At 47.8% G+C, this 22,373-nt stretch overlaps 2 protein-coding genes across 12 annotated transcripts in view; one reads left to right on the plus strand and one right to left on the minus strand.

The window, feature by feature from the left end:
• CAPN6 (calpain 6) overlaps positions 1-6,562 on the plus strand; it is a 54,102-nt gene extending 47,540 nt beyond the window's left edge. For all 3 annotated transcript variants that reach the window (XM_038122846.1, XM_038122847.1, XM_038122848.1), the window contains 2 exons: positions 2,877-3,013; positions 3,864-6,562. In XM_038122846.1, coding sequence (XP_037978774.1) covers positions 2,877-3,013; positions 3,864-4,046 — 320 coding nt within the window. In that variant the 3' untranslated portion in view covers positions 4,047-6,562. The remainder of the gene's footprint in view (positions 1-2,876; positions 3,014-3,863) is intronic.
• A 545-nt stretch (positions 6,563-7,107) lies between these two features.
• Positions 7,108-22,146, minus strand: LOC119695146 (serine/threonine-protein kinase PAK 3-like). 9 transcript variants are annotated; one of them, XM_038123052.1, is made up of 13 exons: positions 21,967-22,146; positions 20,891-21,231; positions 19,894-20,849; positions 17,229-17,278; positions 16,267-16,374; positions 15,690-15,843; positions 14,704-14,767; positions 13,728-13,776; positions 12,733-12,845; positions 11,772-11,889; positions 10,101-10,514; positions 8,947-9,084; positions 7,108-7,833 (listed from the first exon to the last, which is right to left on the minus strand). In XM_038123052.1, the coding sequence occupies exons 4-13, from the start codon at positions 17,244-17,246 to the stop codon at positions 7,705-7,707; spliced, it is 1,305 nt and encodes a 434-aa protein (XP_037978980.1). In that variant the 5' UTR covers positions 17,247-17,278; positions 19,894-20,849; positions 20,891-21,231; positions 21,967-22,146; the 3' UTR covers positions 7,108-7,704. The 9 variants fall into 9 exon arrangements, with proteins under 9 accessions (XP_037978980.1, XP_037978985.1, XP_037978982.1 ...); XM_038123057.1 differs by adding an exon at positions 21,458-21,549 and having other exon boundaries at positions 19,894-21,228; XM_038123054.1 differs by adding an exon at positions 21,458-21,549 and having other exon boundaries at positions 19,894-21,231.
• Positions 22,147-22,373: the final 227 nt, after the last annotated feature.

Raw genomic sequence — 22,373 nt, forward strand, 5'->3', positions numbered from 1 at the left:
AAGGCACCTGATGTTGAGTTAGTTAGGAAACTTGTCCAGTAGTCATTAGCTTTTTCACTTTCTACTCCTGCTCTGTCTGATAGTCTTCATTTTTTACAGCCCAGGGCTGGTTGTTATCAGAACTTGTACCTGGCCAGAGACATTTCTTTTATTTTTATTTTAAATGTTTATTGGAAAGCTCCTTTGGTGCTTTCCAATTGGCGCTGTCCTTGATCCATTGCTCTGTCTGGACAAAATAATGGATGGTTTGCTGTTAATAGCAGGAATAGTGGATGAATCTAACAGCCCAGACTCAGTCCTGGATGCTCCTTGTGGAAGTACCTCTCTCCAAGTCAGTGTGTTCTGAAGTGGATCCAGCTGTCTGTGAGCCAAGCACAGTGGCAGGTCTGCAGGATGCTGAGAAAACTCTGTGCTAGAGGATTTTCTGTCACTCATTCCCAAGCCTGTTTCAAAAATGGCTCTCACTACTGTCTGTCAGGCCTTTTCCCTGAGTTTCTCTTTAAAAACAAATCACCTTTTGCACTTTTAAGTCTTCCTGCTTACATTCTGTGTTGGATTTGCACATTGAATTGTTTTTCACCACTTAGAAATATACTGAGTGTTGAGATCTGCGGCGTGTGACAGCCCTGAAAGCAGAGAATCTTTAGTGGAAGCTGCCTTGGGAGCAGCCTGAGAAAGCAGAAGGAAGGAGGAGCAGAGATTCACCTGCAAGAGGCAAAACAAGCGGCTGTGGTTGCCAGGGCAGTGCTTGTGTCTCAGCACTGTTCCTGCTGATTGTCCTGTGCCCTGTTCCAGTGGCTGTCAGAGCTCTCCAGGTTCTGGGAAGAGCAGTAGAGAGGAGTGGGAATGCAGCTGGCAGCATTCCCTCAGGAATGTTTTCCAGAAAGCCTTTTGCTTTGGTACAGTGCTGCAGGGTGTGGGTGTTAGATCCTCAGAGCAGTTCTCAAAAACCCAAAAATTCAGTCTTAGGCTACTGAGCACAGATTTCTTTAAGCCTTAGAAATGCCATTACTGCTCAGGTGTTTCTGGCTTTTACAGATTCCAACATTTCCCTTTGCACTGTTCTTTTGTGCAACTTCCCAAAGCAGCAGCATGGCCAGGACTGAGGTGAGAGAGCTGTTATGGGGTTCAGGGCAGGGCTGGAGCCATTTGAGAGCCCTCCTTGCACTGCCAGAGCTGTTTCCTGAGCAGGAGCTCCTGTTCCATTCCCAGCTCATGGCCAATTCCAGGGCATTGCTTTTCCACTCTAGCAGACCTTGGTGGTTTTGATTCGTCCTGTAAATAAACCAGGCACAGAACTTGGCCATCCTTAGCTGAGAACATCTGATCCCCAGTGTGCTCTCCCACTGCTTGCTTTTGTTGTGGAATTGGAGCCAGTTTTCCTAAAACAACTGCCCCATCCAGCACTGCCATCATGGGGGCAGAACATTTTGGAGCATCATGGGTACAGGAACATTTTGTGTCCCCCTTCTACCTCCCTTTTTGAGATCTTGCTGAGAATTTGAATGTTTCCTTCAAATATTTTCTTTCCTTTTCCCTTCACTTAGCCAGTCCCCTCATTAACTGCTCCCTCATCCATCCAGCAGATGTGCCTGTCACCTCTTTAGCTCTGTGCCCTTTCCCCAGCCCTCCTTATGCTCTTTATCTCTTAATTACTGTTAATGATCGGGTGTTGCTCTTTGCCCTCGGACAAAAATTGTTAACACCATTGGGGTGACAGGCAAGACCCCGTTTTATCCAGATCCATTTTCCAAATTGCTTTGCAAAGAAGGCAGCTTTTCCACCCCTGGTGACACAGCCTGGTGCCACCCCATGCCCCAGAGCTGAATTCACAGTTCAGTGACACGGAAGGCAGAAAAGCCAATATCCTGCTACCTGCCATGGAACTGGGAGGGTTGTCAGGGAAACAGCTCTGGCCAGGTGTAACCACAGAGCAACATATGGAAAACTCTGTGTCTGCCTTGTACATGGAAGTGGCTGTGTCTGCCTTGGAAGCAGCTGTTATGTGGTTTGTTCATGTTGGTACCTGGTCTGCTAAATGAGTGATGTGTTTGAGGGAAATCATCTGGGTGTGGTTTGTCACAAAGCTACAGTTGCCTAAAATTGTGCTGCCTTCTGGCTGTGGTGGTATTTTCAAGTAGATGGTGAAATAAAGTGTGCTAGAAACTCTCACAAGCCTTACAGATACCCTGGGTTTATTTTAAATCCTTATCTAAGAAGTTGCAAGGTGTGGAAAAAAAATTCTGTCATTAACAACAGAAATGGACAGAATTGTGTTGAAATACAAAACATGGTATTACGTTTGTTTAATTACAAGTTAATTAGAAAATGGAATTGCCCATTCTATTTGAATGTGTTTGGTGTTTCCAAAATGGATCTTGCTCCTTATTGTAAAGGAAAGAGAATATCAACTTTAGTAAGAAATAAAAATGCTCGGTGTCTAAACAAGGCATTTCTAGAATGTTGAACAATTGCAGGGGGTCACGTATGAGGGTTAGATTGGATAGTAGGGAGAAAATCTTCCCTGTGAGGGTGGGCAGGCCCTGGCACAGGGTGCCCAGAGCAGCTGTGGCTGCCCCTGGATCCCTGGAAGTGTCCAAGTCCAGGTTGAATGGGGCTTGGAGCAGCCTGGGACAGTGGAAGGTGTCCCTGCCATGGCAGGGGGTGGAACTGGATGGGCTTTAAGGTGCCTTCCAACCCAAACCATTCCATGATTCTGTGTTTTCACCTGGACAGGGAGCAGTGACTGTGGTGTGCTCTGGTGCCATGTCCTGTGGTGCTGCCAGGCACAGGAGGGGATTGTCTCTGCTGGGTTTCTGGGCAGCTCTCAGCTGCCATTCTGTGTGCCCTGAGCTGTGCTGCTGATTGTGTTCCAGGAGCAGATCCCTATGTGCTCATCAAGTGTGAGAACCAAAGCCGGCGCTCCCCGGTGCAGCATGACACCACCAGCCCCATCTTCAACACCCAGGTGATCTTCTACAGGAAGGACATCGACAGTCCTGTCACCATCCAGGTGAGACAGCCACAGGGCAGCTGCTCAGGGCAGGGAGGGCAGCACAGCAGCAGCCCTGGCCTTCGCTGGGCCAGCTGTTCCTTCGTGTGACCCAGGAGAGAAGAGTGACAACTTCTGCTCCCCTTGCTGGGCTCTGCCTGGAGCTCTGCTGCTGCTCCTGCTCCACAAACACCAGCTGATGGCAGCTGGGGATCACAAGGAATGTTTAATTCCAAGGAATGTTTCATTCCAAGGCACATTTCATTCCAAGGCTTTGAAGGAATTTACAGAATTCCTTTTGCCCCATGTGGTACCTGATGAAACAGAGTCAAAGAAAAGCCAAGTGTTGTCCAGAGTCAGTGTTTGAAACAAACCCAAAGCTAAGGCTGTTATTAAGAACTTTTCTACCCGGAATTCTAGTCCTGTGAGAACTAGACCTCACTGTTTACCTCAGCACTAGCTGGAGAGCCTGGCATTAAGATGACGCAGTGCAGGAAAACTTAATCTTCAGCCTAGTCTGTGGGCCAGGCTCTAAAACTCTAGCACTGAGGAGGTGCAGAGGTGGGCACAGGCAGGCAGAGCAGCAGACAGGCTATTGTAGGTAGGTTTTACTGCTGATGAGCTAAAAAAGGTCATTTTTATTCCTCTCCTAGGCAGGCTGTGACCTAGAAAGCAAAAAGCTGCATTTCTCTCATTATTTGCATAGTCTATGTAAATGAGCATGCAAATCCAGACTCTCCCTCATGCTCTCTAGACTATTAGCTAAATTTAGACACAAGCTTTTCCAAGGGGTTATCGGGGGTGACCCTTCCCGGCAGAGTGTGACAGCAGCGCTTCCTCAGCCGCGTTCTTTGTGTGCTCTCGTCGCCAGGTGTGGAACAGCAGCCTCCTGCGTGACCGGTTCCTGGGGCAGGCGGTGCTGGCAGCCTCCCCCGGCGAGCCCCGGCAGCAGCAGAGGCTGAAGCTGCGGGGCAGGGGCGGCGGGGAGGCGGCCGAGGTGCCGGGTCACATCAGCGTCACCGTGCTGTGCAGCGAGGACCTCGGCGAGCTCTGAGCGCCGCGGCCCCGCAGAGCCGGGCGGAGCTGTCGCCTCTCGGCAGCACGGGGAGCACATCAGCATAATCGCTTTAAAGGGGGAAAAAACCCTCCGTCGGGAAAGGGGGAAATGCGTATTTATACATATCTATGCTCGTGCTACAGCTCATGCAGCAGGAGAGGGGCCAAATGGAATGGTGGCAGGGAAGCTCGTGAGGATGGGAGCATCGTTGAGGATGCAGGCAGGAATGGCTGCAGCTCCATCAGGCACCCACCAGCTTGGGGACTGGCAAATACAAGGGGCATTCGTGGGGATTTTTTTTCCATATCCTTCCCACAGAAGGATTTACATTTATTGATGAATTTCACTACATATTAGGTGTTTCTGTTCCTCGGTGAAAATGTCACTACTCGAGGAGCTCAGTCATAGCTCGTGGCCTTAAGACCAGTCTAGCCAGGACAACATTAAAATAGAGGGGCAGATCTTGCAGTGCCTGTTTGAACACCACGGCAAATAAGAGCTTTGTCCACCCAAAGGCTCTCAGACTGACTTTCTGCTTGTTCTCTTCTCCACCTCGAGCTGGTGACTCACAGTTTGGTATCTCTGTCCAAGGGCACCTCACAGTTCAGCTGTGCCTTTGCTCAGAGCACAGATTCAGTAAGGGAGCCTCCTTGCTTTGTTTAAGCCACGTCATGCTAAAAATGGGATAACAGCCCTCTTGTTTTGGTAGATGTAGCACCAGCTCGAAAAATGAGAAAATGAGCTCATGAGAAGGGTGGGTTTGTAAAAGCAGGGCGCTGTTCCCTGGCACTTGTCAGGTCTCACTCTCAAAATTCTGCAGTCATTTATTGCTGGCACGGCTGATGTTTGATGGAGTTTCACTCGGGTACCAAGGAGGACGGGTGCTATTTCACATTTCCCTCACAGCAGGGGTCTGGTGCCAGCTCTCCCCTTCCCCCGCAGCCCTGGGCAGGGTTCCCTCAGCAGCTGTCGGGGGTGGGCACGCTGGGCAGTGACCCTGGCAGTGCACGGGGCTCTGTGCCAGACACTCAGAAATGGATTTTACACAGCTGCAGTTTCTGGGTGGGAAAGTGAAGCTGAAGGACCATTCTGCCTTTTTACAGCCAGGAAATTCGGATTTTTATGCGCCTCGTAGCCACTTCAGCCACACTGTGCGATTTTTACAATTTATGAAATGGCCCTTGACAGAGCTAATGTTTTCACAAAAGGTCTCCTCAGGGCTCCAAAAGGATCACTTCTGGGGTGGGAAAATGCTTTCTCTGACATGCCAGAGATGGTCTGCGGGGCTGTGAATGATGCTGCAGTGCCATCAGCTTGCATGTACCAAGGATCAAAATCCAGCTCTTTTCAGACACTTCGGGCTCAGGCTGGGCACAGCAGAGATCTTGTCAGAGGTGTGAACTACAGGCCCCACAGGCAAGTGACATTCTCTGTAAGCTCGTGGCTTCAGGGCTGCTTACTCCAGAAATGTTTGTAAACTGAGATGTCTCTCTTTAAAGGCATAAACTGTCTCATGCAGACCAGAGCTTGGACGAGGAGAACTGCAAAATGTCAGGGCTGCCCTCGTCCTGCAGTGAGAGCTGTTTGCTTTGCTGCTCCTCACACTCTGCTCCAGGCTGTGGGAGCCGCTTCCTGCAGTGTTCCCTATGGGATGAGGCCATTCCCAGGGCTTGGCTTGGCCAAGGGTCAGTGTTTAGCCTGAAAAAAGTTCCACAGCGAGATGGCACCAGAGGTTTGTGCCTCCCTGCCCCACGATTTGGCTGAGGAAGCTCCTGAGCCCACTGAGGGCACAAAGCCAGCTCAGCCCCAAGCTGGAGGGGAGTCCCTTGGCTCTTTCCTTGCAGCCACCCAGGCCTGGCCCCAATCAGCACCCTGTTCCAGCCTCTGTACAGGGCTGTCCCCAGCATCAGTGGGACACAGGGAGCGTGACCCGCAGTTCTTGGGCACGTACAGCCTGGCAAAGTGCGGGGCCAGGCTGAGGAGCACAGGCGTGGTGACTTCTAGGCCTTGATCACTGTGCCAGCTCCAGACATTGCCCGTTTGTCCCGGTGGCATGGGGACAGGCACTGCTGCCAGTGCTGCCCTGAGGGACTGGCAGTGCTGGGAGCTGCAGCAGGCTCAGCAGGATGCCTGGACCTCTGCATTGATTATTTTTGGGAACAGTTTGGTTTTCCCATCAGGAAGAGATGATCCAGCCTGGGAACACAGCTGGCTCTGTTGGTTTACAGATGCTTCTGCCTTCCCAGGTGAAGCCAGGCAAGGGCAGGCTGACAGGGGCTCGTGCTGCTGCCCGCTTCTAACATTGACACTTAAAATTGTTCATTTTTTAACATTATCAACATGTGGGAAAACGGCTTGGGGTTGGTTTTTTGGGAGGGGAGAAGGGCTGCATTTATATACACACTCGAGCCACCTTCAAAATGAAAACGGGTGGAAATGAGTGTAAAATATTTCATTGCAACGTTTTGTAACTTTTCAATACGAAGTGACCTAAATAAAATTATAGAAAAAAATTTCAATTTTAGCGATTTCTGCGCCGGCAGCGGCCGCGAGAGGGCGCTCGGTGCCCACCCACACAGGTGTGCCCAGGGCCAGGTACCGACCCCTGAGCGCAGGGGGGCAACACCCCGGGAAAAACCGCCTCCATTTATCGAGGGTGCCACCCTACACACACTGGTACAGCTCTCTACACACTGTGTGACAGTTACAGAAGCGCCTCAGAGTGTATATAAAATTATATATATATAATATAATATATATATACATATTATATATATATATAAAATATAATATATATATGATATTTGCACTCTATGTATACACATACTATATATACACACCCCCAATTTATATAAATGTGTGTGTATATATATATTTTATATATATAATATATATTATATATATATAATATATATATAATATATATATTATATATAATATAATATAATATATTATATATAATATATATATAATATATTATATATATATATATATATATATATAATATATATATAAAAGGAGCATTATGTAAAGAACTACAGGACAGTTATGGGGGTGTTGTGAATAGGGGGCAGTACAAGGTACAAGGTAAATGTATGTCCATAGCTCCGTAACACACTATCTATACAGATAATTAGATTAAAACATGATATATAGAGTACTGTAATAATTATATATATTCTATAAATATTTATACATAGAATAATTATCCAGTATATTATATGTCTACGTATATTTGCACACCCCCCATTTAGCAATCTGTGTTATACACAATTCTTTCTCTGTAATCTCTATCTATTTTTTGTGTCCACATGTTCTGCCAGGTGGAGGGAGGACAGGGAATTCCCCAAACACTCTGCAGTCCCAGCTGACTGTGTGCATCCAACAGGATGTCTTGGCTTTCCCATTTGGCTGGAAATGCAGTTGCATTTTCTTCCTCACCCAGAAGTGCCACAAGTGGGCAAAACCCAGCCTGTGGGCATTCCAGAGCCTGTGTGGTCTGGAGCTGATGAATGAAGGAGACCTTTCCCCATTTCCAAACCATACCAAAACCCCCGTAATTGGGACTTTCCATCTTTAAGAAGCAACCAATAATTCAGAAGTGAATGGAGCCATTGGGTGAGAAGGGAGCAAATCTCCCAAAGGAGTGAAAATTTTATTCCTTCTTTTGCCCTGGGCTGGCACTGCTGGCCTGAAGTGCTTCCATGGCCTGACAGATTTTCCTGGCTATACAGATCATGTCAGGCAGGACAGAGAGGCTCTCGGCTGTTCGTAAAAATGGATGCTGCCCAAAGGGAAAGAAGAAAGAAAGAAAGGAACTGTTACTTTCCAAACCCAGTTTCTCACAAGAGGAAGCGTGATTCCTCTGTTTACCAGAAATACACATAAATAGGACTGAGGGGACCATCTCCACCTCAGTCTTAATATTCAGGACCTTGCTGTCAGAGGCCAACATGGCCCAATAATCCCATTAATCAATTTATCAAGGTGTCTTCAGCCTTCTGGGATTTTGACCCTGCCAGCATTCTGGGAATGCCACTTGCTGCCTCAGGGCTTTTTCCATTTCAGGAAACTCAAAGGACTCAGATTCTTTTTTTCTAAAGGTAGGGGCTGCTTTAGTTGTCAGAAAAGATGAGTCCAAGCTGTTCCACAGGGAACTGCAGCACCTCCGAGAAATGTTGATCCCATTAGGATTTAGGGCTGTGCTGCTCTGAAGAACACTGAGGTGCAAGTTTCCAGCACCAAGACAAGAACAACCTCTGACAATCTCTGACTGCTGGGCTGGGACTGGGCTCCTTTTCCACCAACACCATTTTGGGCCTCTGTACCTGGCACCATTCTGCTGCAGCTCTCTTGCCACCAGCTAAAACTGAATGCAATCCCAAAATACAACCCAAAAATGGTCAGAGGGTGGATGGAACACCTTCCCTCTGAGGAAAGGTCAAGAGAACTGGGATTGTTCAGCCTGGAGGAGAGAAGGCCCCAGGCAGACCTTATTGCAGCCTTTCAAAACTTCTGGGGGACCCATTTTTAGTAGGGTCTGTTGCAAAGGGACAAAGGATAATGGTTTTAAATGAAAAGAGGAGAGATTCAGGTTAGATCTAAGGAAGAAATTTTTATGCTGGGGTGGTGAAACACTGGCACAGGTTGCCCAGAGAGGTGCTGGATGCCCCATCCCTGAAAACATCCAAAGTCAGGTTGGACAGAGCTCTGAGCAACCTGCTCAAGTTGAAGATGTCCCCACTCTTGGCAGGGAGGTTGGACCAGATGGACTTTAAAGGTCCCTTCCAAGCCAAATTCTTCTATGATTCTACTTTGCAAAGCACCCAGAGTGGGGATTAACAGGAGAGGAGGGCACCTGGTGAGGAGACCTTCCCCTGCACCACGGGGCCTTTACCTGCAGGAGCTCCCTGGCTGTCCAGCGGACGCTGGGGTTGGTGTCCAGGCAGGAGTGCAGGAAGGCGTGGAACAGGACTGACATCCTGCTGGGCATCCTCAGGGGTGGGTACCTGTTCCGGGCGATCAGGCGCTGAGCCTGGGGACAGAGCAAGCACGGGACAGCCACTGACCATGCCTGGGGTGACAGCTCCACTGCAGGCCCCCCCTGGGCCTGAGAGCTCCTGGTGCCTCTCAAGGGGCTGTGATCAGTATTTGAGGGCAAGGAAGGAGGGAAGTGTCAGCCTCCAGAGCAGGGATGATAATGAGCCTGGAGCCAGCTCGGCTGGCCAGAGCATGGTGCTGGTAACCTGATCCCCAGATGGGCCATTCACGCAGGAGCTGGACTTGCTGATCCCTCCCAACACAGAATATTCTGGGACCTGGAAATCCTTCTCTTCATCTGGGTTTGCTGCCTTATACTAGGCAACAGCAATCCAAAAGTGGTCTTCCAAGAAAAGTCAGGGAACTTTTTCAAAAAGAGTGGAAGTCTGAAATCTTCAGAACTGTTGTCTTCTTCAGGAATTAACTGTGCAGCATTTATCCTGGTATCAGCTAATAGTCATGAGGTTTTACCCTGGTATACATTCCTCCACTATTCCTTGCTTGTTTGGTATAAGAACTCATCATTTCATTTTAAAGAATTAGGATCTAAAACTGAAAACTTCAAAATACGCTTAGTACAAGTAGCTTTGCTAAAACATCCTTTTAGGAATTTTTGGGGTAATACATAATTATGGCATCACTAGAACCAGTGACCCTCCCTGAAGGGCACTGGTCAGAATTTGAAAAGACTTCTGGGCCTGCAGATACACTTGTAATGCTTTTCATAATAATTTCCCAATTGGAGAAACTTGCTGCTGTCATTCCCAGCTCCAGCTCAGAGAGAGATCAAACACAGCAGGAGGAACTCAAGCAGTGCTAGAGGCCAAAAAGGCACATTTTTGCACTGGCACAGGTCACTTCTCCACTGATGAGATGTTCTACAGGGACATTTCTAGAAGTGGGCCTTGGCAGAACTATTTCAGGCTGATTTGAGTGGGATTTTGGTTCGTGGGAGACAAAACATGGCACAGATTGGCAAGACAGTGGCATCTGACAGTGTTTGCACCTTACCTGGACAGGGCTTTCTTTAAAGTATGGAGGTTCTCCCTCCAGCATTTCAATGGCCACAATCCCAAGGGCCCAGATGTCCACTTGGGTGTCATACTCCTTTCTTTTCAGGATTTCTGGTGCTACCCAGTAAGGAGAGCCAAGCACTGTGCACCGTGTGCTCCGCTCCGGGGTCAGCTGAGCACACAGGCCAAAATCAGCTGAGGAGCAAAACAAAAATACTGTCAAACCCAGCTTGAACCGTGAAACCAAGCACAAGAACTCCCCACTCTGTGTCTGAGAACATGGGGATGCTGTGCCTGACCAAGAACACCTACTCAGTTTCACAGATCCGTCCATCCCAAGGAGAATATTGTCACTTTTGACATCTCTGTGGATCACATTCTTTGAATGAAGGAACTCCAGGGCTTTGAGGCACTGAGACAAAACCCACGAGGGTAAAAGTTAATTAACTTCATTCCATCACACAAGACAAGGAAATGGCTCTAAAAGATTGAATTTCTAGGTGAAACACCAATTATTGATATAGACTGTCCATTCCCAGCCAGAATGGCTGCAGTGGTTCTGCTCTCTCCATCCAGGTGACAAAGGAGGGTTTGTCAAAAGGGAAATCATCTCTCCCTCCATTATGAAGTGGATCACTTTTGTGTGGAAGGCTGCATAACAGAGGTTTTATGTTGGTCTCAACAGCACATTAGTCACTTTTCAGAAGCAAACACCCTTTGGAGACCAATGTTCTCCTTTTAAGCTGAGGGGTGTGAGAAATGAGGCTCTGTTTTAATTTGCTGTTAGTTTAAAATTCTGCCACCAGCATGTTTGCTTTTCCAGGCCAAGAATGCAGTGCAGACATGCTCCAGTTTAATGAAGCAAAGTTTAGAATGTTAAATTAAAAAAGAGACTATGACCAAAGTGTATAGTAACAGAGCATAAGAAATGCAGCTGTATTGGCAGGAGGCTCACTTAGATGCCCTTTGTCTTAGCTTGACACACATCTTGCAAATGTACATTTAGATGAGAAAACAATGAGTAACAAATATTGAGAGCAAAGCTATAAAGTGGACAGGTTCTCTGCTGCATGGCATTGCATTACAAGAATACTCAGACCCGGGATGGTTACAAGTAGTAAAAACAGTTCACAACACCTCACAAAAATGGAATTTTTTTCCTAGTCAAATCTTCTGACAAAAGGAAATTCTGTTAAGGGAGAAGAGCCATAGGAAATAGAGGTGTGGATCTAGGTACACTTTGTGATTTTGTGGCACAGCTTTTTGGGGTTTCTTTAAGTCCATTTCTTACAAAATGCATCTTTGTGAGTGACCCCATCTTTTCCAAGACTTTGCCCCTTTTCTGTCCTCACTGCCTGTGGTTCTGTTGGCAGTGTACTATATTGCATTTGTATTTTTAACTTTCCTAATAAAGAACTATTATTCCTATTCCCATATCTTTTCCTGAGAGCCTCTTAATTTCAAAATCATAATAATTCAGAGAGAGGGGGTTTACATTTTCCATTTCAAGAGAAGCTCCTGCCTTCCTTAGCAGACACCTGTCTTTTCAAACCAAGACACCCTTTGCTTTTACATTTCATAACAGCAGCACTCAAACAAAGCTCTGAACACGAAGTCACTCCTGTCCCACCCTGTCCAAGCCATTGGAAGCACAAGCAGGGTCCCTCACCTCCCTGCTGATGGCAGCTATAATCCTTTCCTCAATTAAGACTTGGACAAGAACGCTGGTTAAAGTGCCTCCATCCACATATTCCATCACAAGCCACAGGTCTTCATTCACCAGGTAGCTGAGAGAAGAAAACAACGGCATGGAGATGAATGTGCACAGGTAAATTACCCTGTGAAAAAGACTGCAGAGTATTGTTTCCAGATCACTTGTAAATGGAGGCAGAATGAAATGGAGAGACATTCCTTGTAGGTGACAGAGTATTTGGAACCTGTGTAGTCTAAATGAGAAAGGCAAATCCATGAAAAAGGAGATGCCTTAGATGGCAAACGAGAAAAATGCAGTTTAGTAACAGCAGACATCAATCTGGAACCAGGACACTTGCCACCAACTGAGTCATTATCTTAATTTATCAGTTCCACCAAGGCAACACAAACCCAGAGTTCTCCATGGCAGGAGGCTCTGCAGCACTGAGGACAGATGTTGGCCAACCATTTGGAAAACACTGCGCAAAATACAGTCACAAACAGGAAAAACTATGTAAAAGCTGGCATATTATGTGGTTCTGAAAATGAGAATTTAGTCTTCCTGGCTTCCACAGCAACGGAAAATGGTGGGAACAGCCTAAGGGAGATAATTTCTATGATGGTTTATCACACTTATCATTAAGGCGCAGAAAATATGATCAACCTGTAAAAACCAAACCCCAAAACAACACAGAGGTAATGAACTGACAGGCTGTTGTTTTAGTAAGCACAATGGCACATCCAGGTTTTGAAAAGAGGTTTCCAACTACATACACCAGAAAAGATTAATGGAGACCCAAGGCCATCTCCCTCCATCCACTGGAGATAAATAAAGAAATAAGAGAGCTCCATGTTCTGTCAGTGCCCAAAGGGGTTTTTTAACCTTTGTCTTGCCGTGTGTGAACAAACATTCCCATGCGAACAGCAGAACCACTCACCTGTCTATATAATTGACAATATTGGGATGCCTGTTTTCCTTCATGATCTGAATCTCGTTGACAACGAGCTCCTTCCTGCTCCGTTTGCGGAGAGGCATCTTCTTTAGGGCCACCTGAAATGGAAGTGGAGCCCATGGACACCAGAAGTTCTGCTGCAGGAGGGCACAATGACCATGGAGAGAGAGTTTTTAGAATGATGGGGCTGGGCTGTGATCAGACACCAGGGCTCAGGAAGCGACAGGACAACAGCTTTCTCCACTTGCTTGGGTGCCACTTACAGGACACTTGCCAGACACATTTTGCTTTCTAAACTCCACAAAAATCTCCCTTATCCCTAATAAAATTTTCTCCACAGATCTCTGACAACACCCTGCACCCACATTCTTCCCTGATGGCCTCAGTTTATCAGCTCTGTTGTTATTCACACAGGTTTTTGCAAGCAGGATTTTGTGACTGTGAGAATAGATCGAAACAGCTCGGAATCCTTCAGCAATTCTATGGGGTTCGGCCATTATTTCAGCAACTGCTGCTGGTCTAGGTTGCATAACAAAGCAAACACATGCATACATGACGAATAAAATCCCACCCTAAAAGATCATAGCAGTTACACACCAAAAAAAAAAAAAAAAAAAAAGACAGTCTCACAACATTTCTCAGTTCTTGAACTTAAATTTTGCTAGTCCAATGAGCATTCTTTACCACAGTTCAAATTTGCAATTATTTTCTGCGTTTCTAAAGAAATAACCCATTCTCTGGTATTTTAAGCCTTAATTATGTCCCCCTCTGAAAGACACCACTGCCCCTCTAGCATTCTTTCTGGAACTGAGTAGGAACAAAGCCTGTCCAAAATGAGTTTTGCAGGCTGCCACTGCTCTGTGCTCAAGGAACAGGCTGTGCAGGGAAGCTCTATTGGGCACCCAAAGCTCCAGCAGAGCTCCCAGCAGAGGGGAAAGCCCTGAAGAGCTGCACAATGTGCTGGGGGTGTTTGCACTCACCACCTCTCCTGTGGCTGGGTCGCCGGCTTTGTAAACAGTCCCGAAACCCCTGGAAGCAAAAGAGCAGTGAAGAAAGGAGAAGCAGTTCAGGTGCTGGGAGTGGAAGCCAGCCCAGACAGTTTTTTAAGTGTTTTAAAACACCTTGGTTCATCCATTCTTCACAAAGCAGCACTGCAGCCCTCTGTCATGGGGGTGGCCAAGGGAAAACTGAGAAGTAAACTGAAGAAAAAGAGCTGGAGCACAAAGCTTCAAAACCTAACAGCAGGGGGAGGGTGTGTCTACAAAAACTGAGAAATACTTAATTTTTTTTTCCATTTTGCCTTGTTGTGTTGGGTTTTTTCCTTCTTCTTGTGTCCGTGTGTGTATTTTTTTTTTCCAGGGAATGCATGCTGCAGACTACACAGGGTGGGATTGCATGCTGCAGACCACACAGGGTATGACAGTGTGAGAGTTTATTATTTCACCTCTTGTTTCAATTGCTAAACTACGTTGTTATAATCCAGATTACCAAATATTTTTTAAGCAAAATATTTGAAATAAATGTTATTGATGACTTTTTTTCTGACAGCTGTGAGGTGGTAAGGTGCTCTTTTAGGCAATAAGGTTTGAGGGATAAGAGATCTTTCAGGTCCTGCAGGTGTATAATCCAGAGTAGCAAATAATTTTTTAGCAAAATATTTGAGATAAATGCTATCAAGAACTTTTATCTGACAGCTGTGGGGTGGTCAGGTGCTCTTTTAGGCAATAAGGTTTGAGAGATGGGAGATTTTTCAGGTCCTGCTCCTTGTTGGAGGCAAGGTACTGCCATGGTTTCTTAGACAACACCTTCTGATCACACTTAATAATTCTGACCTGTACTGAGATGGGAGGATCTAAAGCCACATGATGTTTGGAGCTTGCCTAGATTCACACTTGATATTGCAGCAGCAAAATGCCCAGCCCATGGCTTTGCAGGGGTAACTGGGATGGGACTTACCCTTGGCCAACTTGAACAAAATCGGTGTATTTGGTCTTAGGGTCCCCCTCGTTCACAATGCCCCCTGAAAGAAACGAAATGCAGGATGCTCACTTCAAACAGACACCACCCTCCAGCAGATGGGAAATGCAGCCCCACTGTCTGGCTGTGAGCCCTCTGTGGGCAGCAACAGCAACAGAGGCAGCCCCAAAGCACAGATGGCTCCACAGATTTTGTGATTTTCTACAGTGCTTTGAAGAGTTACCTTGACGGGAAACAAAGCACCTGGAGAAATACCCACAGGAGACAGAAATCAGGAAAGACCAGGTACCAAAGCAAGAATTTGTTTTCTACAAACATTGAGGAGAGCTAAAACAACACAGCCTTTATTTTCCTGGGAATAAACCCTCTGTGTGATTCAACGAAAGGTTTCATATTTCTGAAGATCAAATGCACCTTGGGTTCTGGGATTCATTTTTAAGAAATGGTGCAAAGTGTTTCCAGGAGAGGAGACCTTCCCAACTTTCAGCAGTTCACCAAAGGATTGTCCTTATGATTTTAAAGAACAGCATTTCATGTTATAATCAACAATGATGGGGCTTTAGGATCCAGGACCCTCATGGGTTACCAGGCTAAGTTCTGATGATAACCTTGCCTGTGCCATGTGAAGGACCACACTGCTTGTCTTCAATCTAATAGGTTGCTGTGAAGTACTTTTGCTCTGATGGCTTGTCAGGGGACTAAGGAGAATTTAGGAACCCAAAAATCCTTCTTGATTTGGCCATCAGCACTCAGGAGTTCAGCAGTTCATTCACTAGGTCAAAGCACCTTCTGCTGAATCAGAAACCATCCCTGCTTTTGCCTTCAGCGCGGATGGAAGCGCAGGGAAACTGAACCCAGTCTGAGCTGCCCTCAGGAACGCCCAGAGAGAATTCCTGCTTCCTCTGTCCCTTTGGTGCAGCTGAGGCTGGGACACACACACCAGACATGAGGCACAGCACACGTACTCAGTTGTTCCAGCACTTCCTCTATCACGTGGAATTTCTTCTGCGGCCGGACCCTGGGTTTGTCCAGAGAGCCCGAGCTTCTGCTGAGGGTGTCAGACATGAGAAATGTCTCATCATCTGCATCTTCAGCTCCCAGCAGGGAGCTCGTGTGGATCTGTGGTGAGAAATTTAATGTCAGCAAGGGAGCTGGCAGGGATCCCCTGAGCTTGTATTCCACATGCAAACCCTCAGGAAGATGCCTGTCAGCCACATCCAGTGCTCTTAAACTGCTTTTTGCTGTCCACATCACAAACTGAATGAATGAAACCAAAACAAGTTCATGGCCAGTTTCATGGATTTTCCCAAATAATCTGTGCAGAAGGGCAGGTACATCCAGGAGACAATTTCTCCTGTATCCTGCAAGAGAAATTGATGACTACAGGGGAAGTTCAAACCCAATTTCCCAGGTGCCAGTGGCTGGGGTGAAGCACAATGTCATGGCAGGACTCCAGCCCTCAGCACCTCCAGCTGGGAATGGCAGCTGCTGGCTGACCAGAAACTCTGAATTGCACCAATGCTAGCCAAAGCTGGCACTTACTGATTCTCCTGAGGAAACAGCTGCAGGTTCCTTGTCCACCTTCGTCTCATTATCCTCTTGTCCAGGAAGGAAAGGAGCCAGCTGAGGTCCTGGTGGCAGTGTTGTGGGCTGGGGACAGGAGTGAGAGTCTCCCTTCTGCCACTTGGGAGGTTTGATACTTACACACAACTTTCAGCTGCTTTGACATCAAAAACTGATCCAGGCATGCACGTGGTCCTACAGCCTCAGTTCTCTGCTGCACGTGTCACAGTACAATTTAAATATCTATACATTATGGGGGCTTGAGACAGCCCCAGCTGCTGCCCTGCAGGGCCAGAGCATTACATCAAGTTGCCCCAAATCTGCTGTGTTTCCCAACTGCTTTAAAGCTGTCACAAAGGCCACTTAGAAGCAAATCAAAGGCACCCTTCTACACCTTCACACCTCACTGGTGCTCTATTTAAAATATTTAATAATAACCCTAATAAATTTGGCCAGTATTAATGTGGATGTCATGTGTCTCTCTAGGATTGTTATTGCATCCCAACGTTTATTAGTGTGGATTGTTACTTAAACTTCCTTTCAATGGTGCCAGTGAGTTACATTATCAATTATAACCTTATTTATGCTCAGCTATATATCCAGCTGTACTAAAGATAAATCATGAAACTTGCTAGAAAGGGAATTCTAAGTTGTTAAAACAAAATTGAAACGGGGCAATTGTACGGTATTGAAAATTGCTGTGAATTAGATATTCCACCATGGCTAAACCCACAATCTTCTCCCTGCAAAACCAGACTTCATCTGTTTAAAAGCTTTGGACAGAAATTGAGAAAACAGCCAGGGATCCCTTTGCTGCTGCAGCAAAATCAGACATGGACATTTTTTCAGGCTGGCACGCTGTTGGAGCAGGCAAAGCTCATTCACAGCTTCCTCCACAGTTACTGAACTCTAGGAATGTCAAAGGTTCCTCTCCCACTCACCAAAGGACGAGCTGCCATGCATCCACCTCTGGATAACTGGGTGATCACATCTGCAGTGTGCAAGAGAAGATGAACCAGATGCTGTTAGAAAACGGCCTCTTGTGGGGCATCCCCCAAGGAACAAGTCAGCCCAAATAAGAGAGCATTTTTATTTCACATCATCCCTCCAGGAGCAACAGTTCTTTTCCACAGTAAGCAACAGAACAGGACAAAATACCAGATTAATTTTTTCCTACGTCTTTCTGTCTATTTTTTGTGCTGTTTCACCAGCAAATAAATAGAAATTCAGTCAAGAAAATGTAAATTGTTCTTTAATAGTAAATAATTCTGCTCTGCCCAAGAGCTAAAAAAGTTTTCTTTTTTTCCCCCTATTATTAAATTGTGTATGTTGGTTCTCTTTAGCTTGCTGAAAATGCTTCCCTAGAAAAGCTTTCCCAAAATCCCCTTAGCTGTGTGAGTTCTATTCTGACACTGCACAGGAACAGCTCCTGGGTTCAGGAGCACACACTGTTGGGAAGTCTCCTCATGGAGATCATCTCTATTTTAGCACAGTTGTTAGTCAAATCCTTTAATTATGGGGAAAAAAAGATCTTTTCCCTCAGTTCTGAAGATAATTGCACAGTTTTTAGAAGCACTTCCGACAAGCTCTTCCAGTCTGCATTTTGGGAGTTGGCTGAGGCAGCACAGTGAGGGAATTACAGACTCCCCAGACTGCTGTGTGTGGGGCATGGAACCCCCACAGGGCTCCCCACATTCCAAATGCTGTCCCCGTTGAGACACCCCTTTCAGCACAAGCTCTACCAAACCAATGCCATCTGTCATTGCTTTCCAAATTCAGCTCAGTTCCTAAGGAAGAGCAGAAAGAACGCAGTGATCCCGAAGCCAGATATGCTGCACCTAGGGCAAAGCACTACTTACTCCTCAGGTGAGCTGTCACCAGCCAGGGTTTATCTGGGTAAAAATACATTGCAGACACGGCAGACAGAAAATCACACACTATGGCACCCACTTGCCGGACCATTTCTGCATTCTGTGCTAGAACTTGCAGAGCAGCATAACCCAAAAGTCAGACAAAACCCTTGCTGGTTTGCAGGCAGCCCACTGGGAACTCCTGCAGGAGGAGGATCCTCCTGGAATGCCAGGAGAAGGGGGCATTGAGGAGTTCTGGACTGCAGGAATGGCAGTGTCCTGTTGGCACTGCGGGGACTGGCCAACCTTCCAGTGACACCCCAGTGGGCCCTGACATCACAGTGGCAGCAGCTGCAGGTTCACACTCTGTGGAATGGTTCCAGGCTGCTTCTGGAGCAGCTGGAAGCTCAATTTTACTCATTCTGGAACCTGACATCCCTTTACGGCAGGGACATGTCAGCCTCCCTCCTGATGCAAAGCTCCTATTTCTGCATGGAACTCACCTGGAAATCATCTCTGCGCTTCCGTGGAGTAAGGATTTAAGGCTAAACTCTATTGTATTTGTGGGGTTCCCAGATGAAGGCAGGAATGATGCATCTGACTCCATGTTCTCAGAAGGCTAATTCAGTATTTTATGATACTGTATTATACTAAAGAACACTACACTAAACTATACTAAAGAATACAGCAAGGATACTTACAGAATGCTAAAAGATAATAATGAAAACTCCTGACTCTCTCCAGAGTCTGACACAGCTCGGCCCTGACTGGCCAAAGAGTGAAAACAACTCACAGCAGAACCCAATGAAACAATCACCTGTGGGCAAACAATCCCCAAACACATTCCAGAGGAGCACAACACAGGAGAAGCAAATGAGATCAGAATTGTTTTCCTTTTCTCTGAGGCCTCTCAGCTTCCCAGGAGCAAAATCCTGGGCAAAGGGATTTTCCAGAAAATATGACTGTGACAAAACTCATTTTCCTGATGATTCTTTGATTCCATTACAAAGCTCCTCTCTATTGGTAGACAAAACGGTGCCTTCAGGAGCTTTGCTCCGGACTTTTGATGCGCAGTAACAAAAACATCCTGAAATACTGCTGAAATGGTGTCTGCTCTCCGATTAGAGGGTAAACCCAACCCTGATGGAATTAATTTTCAGCACACCAGGGAACACGGTGGGGGAAAGACTCTGCCTCTCACAATCCTAACACTGAGGTGCTAAGGACTCTCCTGGTCCAGCGCCTGTAGCTCTGCTGTCAAGGCACAGAAAACAGAGCTTGGAAAGCCCCTGACACCCCTACAAAAACATATTCCCTTGGATGTGAGGGAACCCCCTGCAGGATCAGCTCCCTCAGTGGACACACAGCTCTTCAATCCTTCCCCTCTCCAATTTCTGTGTGCACAGAAGATGTGCTCGGGCTCTGAATAGCTTTTCTCTCTGCAACAATGGGATATCAGGGCCCTTTCAGAGCGTAATTTCATCCATTTCTCTCCCTTCCACCCTCTCCTGAATTACTAATTTAAAGTGACTTAATATCTATTCTCTATTCCCCTTTGGCTTTGCATATTTTAATTATGCCTCTTCCTAATCCTCATTTTCCCAGAGCAGACTTAAATAACCCAAATTACCCCATCAGTAACTGTCTTTGATACCTCAGTTACTGCAGCTAATTTGCCACTTTTGCCAAACATGCTATTTTTGAGGGTTTTTTCCTAACACCAAGTGATCACACACTCTGTTCCACTAGCTTTTACCTGCAAACCAAAGTGATCTGCTGCATGAAATACCATCTCCATCAAAATTTGCTTTTTAAAAAAGTATTATTGTTGGTAAATCACTCCCTGGAAGATTTTAGTGACATTTTGCAGCCTTATCTTGGACTGCCAATGGCAGGTGAGGACAGTGGGGCTGTTGGGAGAAATCCTGCTTGTCTCTGCTCAGCCTGAGGATTGCTCCAGCTCAAAACAGAACAATAAATGTCCCTTGCAAACGGATTTTTCTGCAAAACACTGAGGCTTTTGTCTGAACACAATGTTTGCCAGGAGAGGAGCATTCACACAGCTATTTCTGCAGTGAGAGGGCATCTTCAGCCAAGACAATAAATAACTACTGGTCCCAGAGAGCTGCTGCCCACAGGCTCAGGAGTGGCTGCAGCCATGTGCTTGTGCAGCAGGAGAAAAACAGCCCCAGGTAAATCAGAAAGCCCCTAAAAACAAGCTCACACGCAGAGTTAATAATGCAGATATTGGATCTGTCATATTATTTTGGGAGGCAAAGAAAATGTGACCTTGGCACTTTTATTAAGCTTTTCTTCTGTCACTTTGAAGCAAACTTTTGAAGGGTGAAATTCCATTTGTTTTCAGGAAACACAGATGCCAGGGGCAGGGGACAGGGAGAGAGGGAGGGGCTGCAGGAGCAGGCTGTGCCCCTGGAGCTGTGACAAAGGCAGACTGCCAGGCACTGGGCACAGTCTCAGTGCCTGCCTCATCAGGGTCCTTGTGTTTTCCCAGTTTGGAAGGAAGCTCCTGGCAATCCCATCCTTCTCTGCTCCAAGCAGGGCGCAGCCCCAACCCACTGAGTGTCCTCAGCAAGAGCAGCAGTAAGGAATGGCATTTGAGCACAAGGCATCATGGAAAACCAAACCATCCTGACAAGAAATGCCAGCAATGAACGTGGAGCAGCATTCTGAGCCGCCCCAGGGCTCTTGGACCTGAGCAGCATTCTGAGCCGCCCCAGGGCTCTTTCTTGGACCTGAGCAGCATTCTGAGCTGCCCCAGGGCTCTTGGACCTGAGCAGCATTCTGAGCTGCCCCAGGGCTCTTGGACCACACTTCAGTGTAAATGTGGTACTGAGATCACCAAAACAAAGAGAGCAAAGCCCAAAAGTGCCATGAGCTTCTGAGGAGTGGGGAGCACTGCCCAGGGATTAACCACCAGAAGTGCTCCAGGCCTGGGTTTCACTTTCCACCTGCTGAGGCAGGGAGATTTCTCCAGCTTCAAGCATGAAAGAGCACGTCATGTTTGCAGTGTGCCATGCTTCAGCAGTGATCTTCTCATCCCTGGCAGTTTCCCTTCTCCACGAGCATCCATCTGCTGGGAAATGTATTTGGAAAAAAAAAAAAAAGTTACTTAAATAATTAGCACTCAGGAACGATTTCCCCCCCCCCCCCCAGAATTTCGTTTGGTGTTATGTGAAGAGCTCTTTTCCGGGCATGTTATCAAGAAATTTACTCATTTGGGCCTTCCCACTAGCAGAGTGATCTGTATGGAGTGGCCTTACTTTGCCCTGCTTGTGCAGCTGTCCAGGGTTTACTTTTACCATCACACATCCCTCGCATCCGGACTCGGAACGTGCTCCTGCTGAGCTGAGAAGGACAGACCGGGACGGCTCCGCGGCAAGGGATCCACACCCTGCAGGTCCGAGCCCGCCTCAGCTCGGAGCTCTGACCGCCCCGAGCGCCAGCTCAGGAGCTCCCCTCACGCTGCACACCCCGCTCCGGGCACACCCCGCAGTCCCCATCCCTACACAGGGAGAGGGAGAGACCCAGCCGCTCCAGAGCCGCCCCGCTGCCTCGGGGAGAGCCCCAGAGGCGGAGCGCCGCTGTCCGCGCTGCCCTCACACAGCGGGGCCCCGCTCAGAGCCCGCAGCGCTCCCTGAGCCACAGCAGCTCACCCACCGCCCCGCACGGCCCCGCACGGCCCGTCCCCAGCGGCTCACCCACCGCCCGTCCCCAGCGGCTCACCCACCGCCCGTCCCCAGCGGCTCACCCACCGCCCGGCCACAGCGGCTCCCCAGCCCCATCCGTGTCGCTGCCGGAGCCCCCTCACCTGCTGCCGCGCTGTCGCTGCTGGGGTCGTCACGCAGCTGTATTCCGGTGAGGCGGAGGATGCCGGAGCTGCCTGCCTCCTCCAAGGCTGAGAAGGAGAGGGTGAGGGTGCGGTGCGCGGGACCCCAGCCCCGCCGCTCCAGCGCCGCTCCTGGCCCTGGCCCTCGCCCGGCCGCCATCTTGGCACGGCCCCCAGCAGCCCCTCAAGAACCTCGGGGGCGTGGCCTCTGCCCGCCCCGCTGCGGCTCCCACCAATCGGCGGAGGGGCGGAGGTCAAGGGGGCGTGGCTCGGTGGGGAGAGGGGCGGGGCTGTGAGCCGCGGGCCGCCAGGGGGCGCTGCCGGGCCGGGACTGAGGGCCCTGAGGCGGGAGAGCCCGGGAATGGGGGAAACCGGGAATGGGTGAAACT

The sequence above is a fragment of the Motacilla alba genome, chromosome 4A (genome assembly GCF_015832195.1).
Source record: "Motacilla alba alba isolate MOTALB_02 chromosome 4A, Motacilla_alba_V1.0_pri, whole genome shotgun sequence".
In the NCBI taxonomy this organism is placed as follows: domain Eukaryota; kingdom Metazoa; phylum Chordata; class Aves; order Passeriformes; family Motacillidae; genus Motacilla; species Motacilla alba.

Bases quoted from the DNA above. Each gene is read 5' to 3' on its own strand.
- LOC119695146 (XM_038123060.1), bottom strand. From the start codon at position 18,249: ATGGTCCGGCAAGTGGGTGCCATAGTGTGTGATTTTCTGTCTGCCGTG. The intron at 14,768-15,689 runs GTACGTGTGCTG...CGTTTCTTTCAG, and splicing joins GGAAGTGCTGGAACAACTGA to GGGGCATTGTGAACGAGGGG. The intron at 7,834-8,946 runs GTAAAGGCCCCG...CCCTTTGGGCAG, and splicing joins CAGCCAGGGAGCTCCTGCAG to CATCCATTTTTACGAACAGC.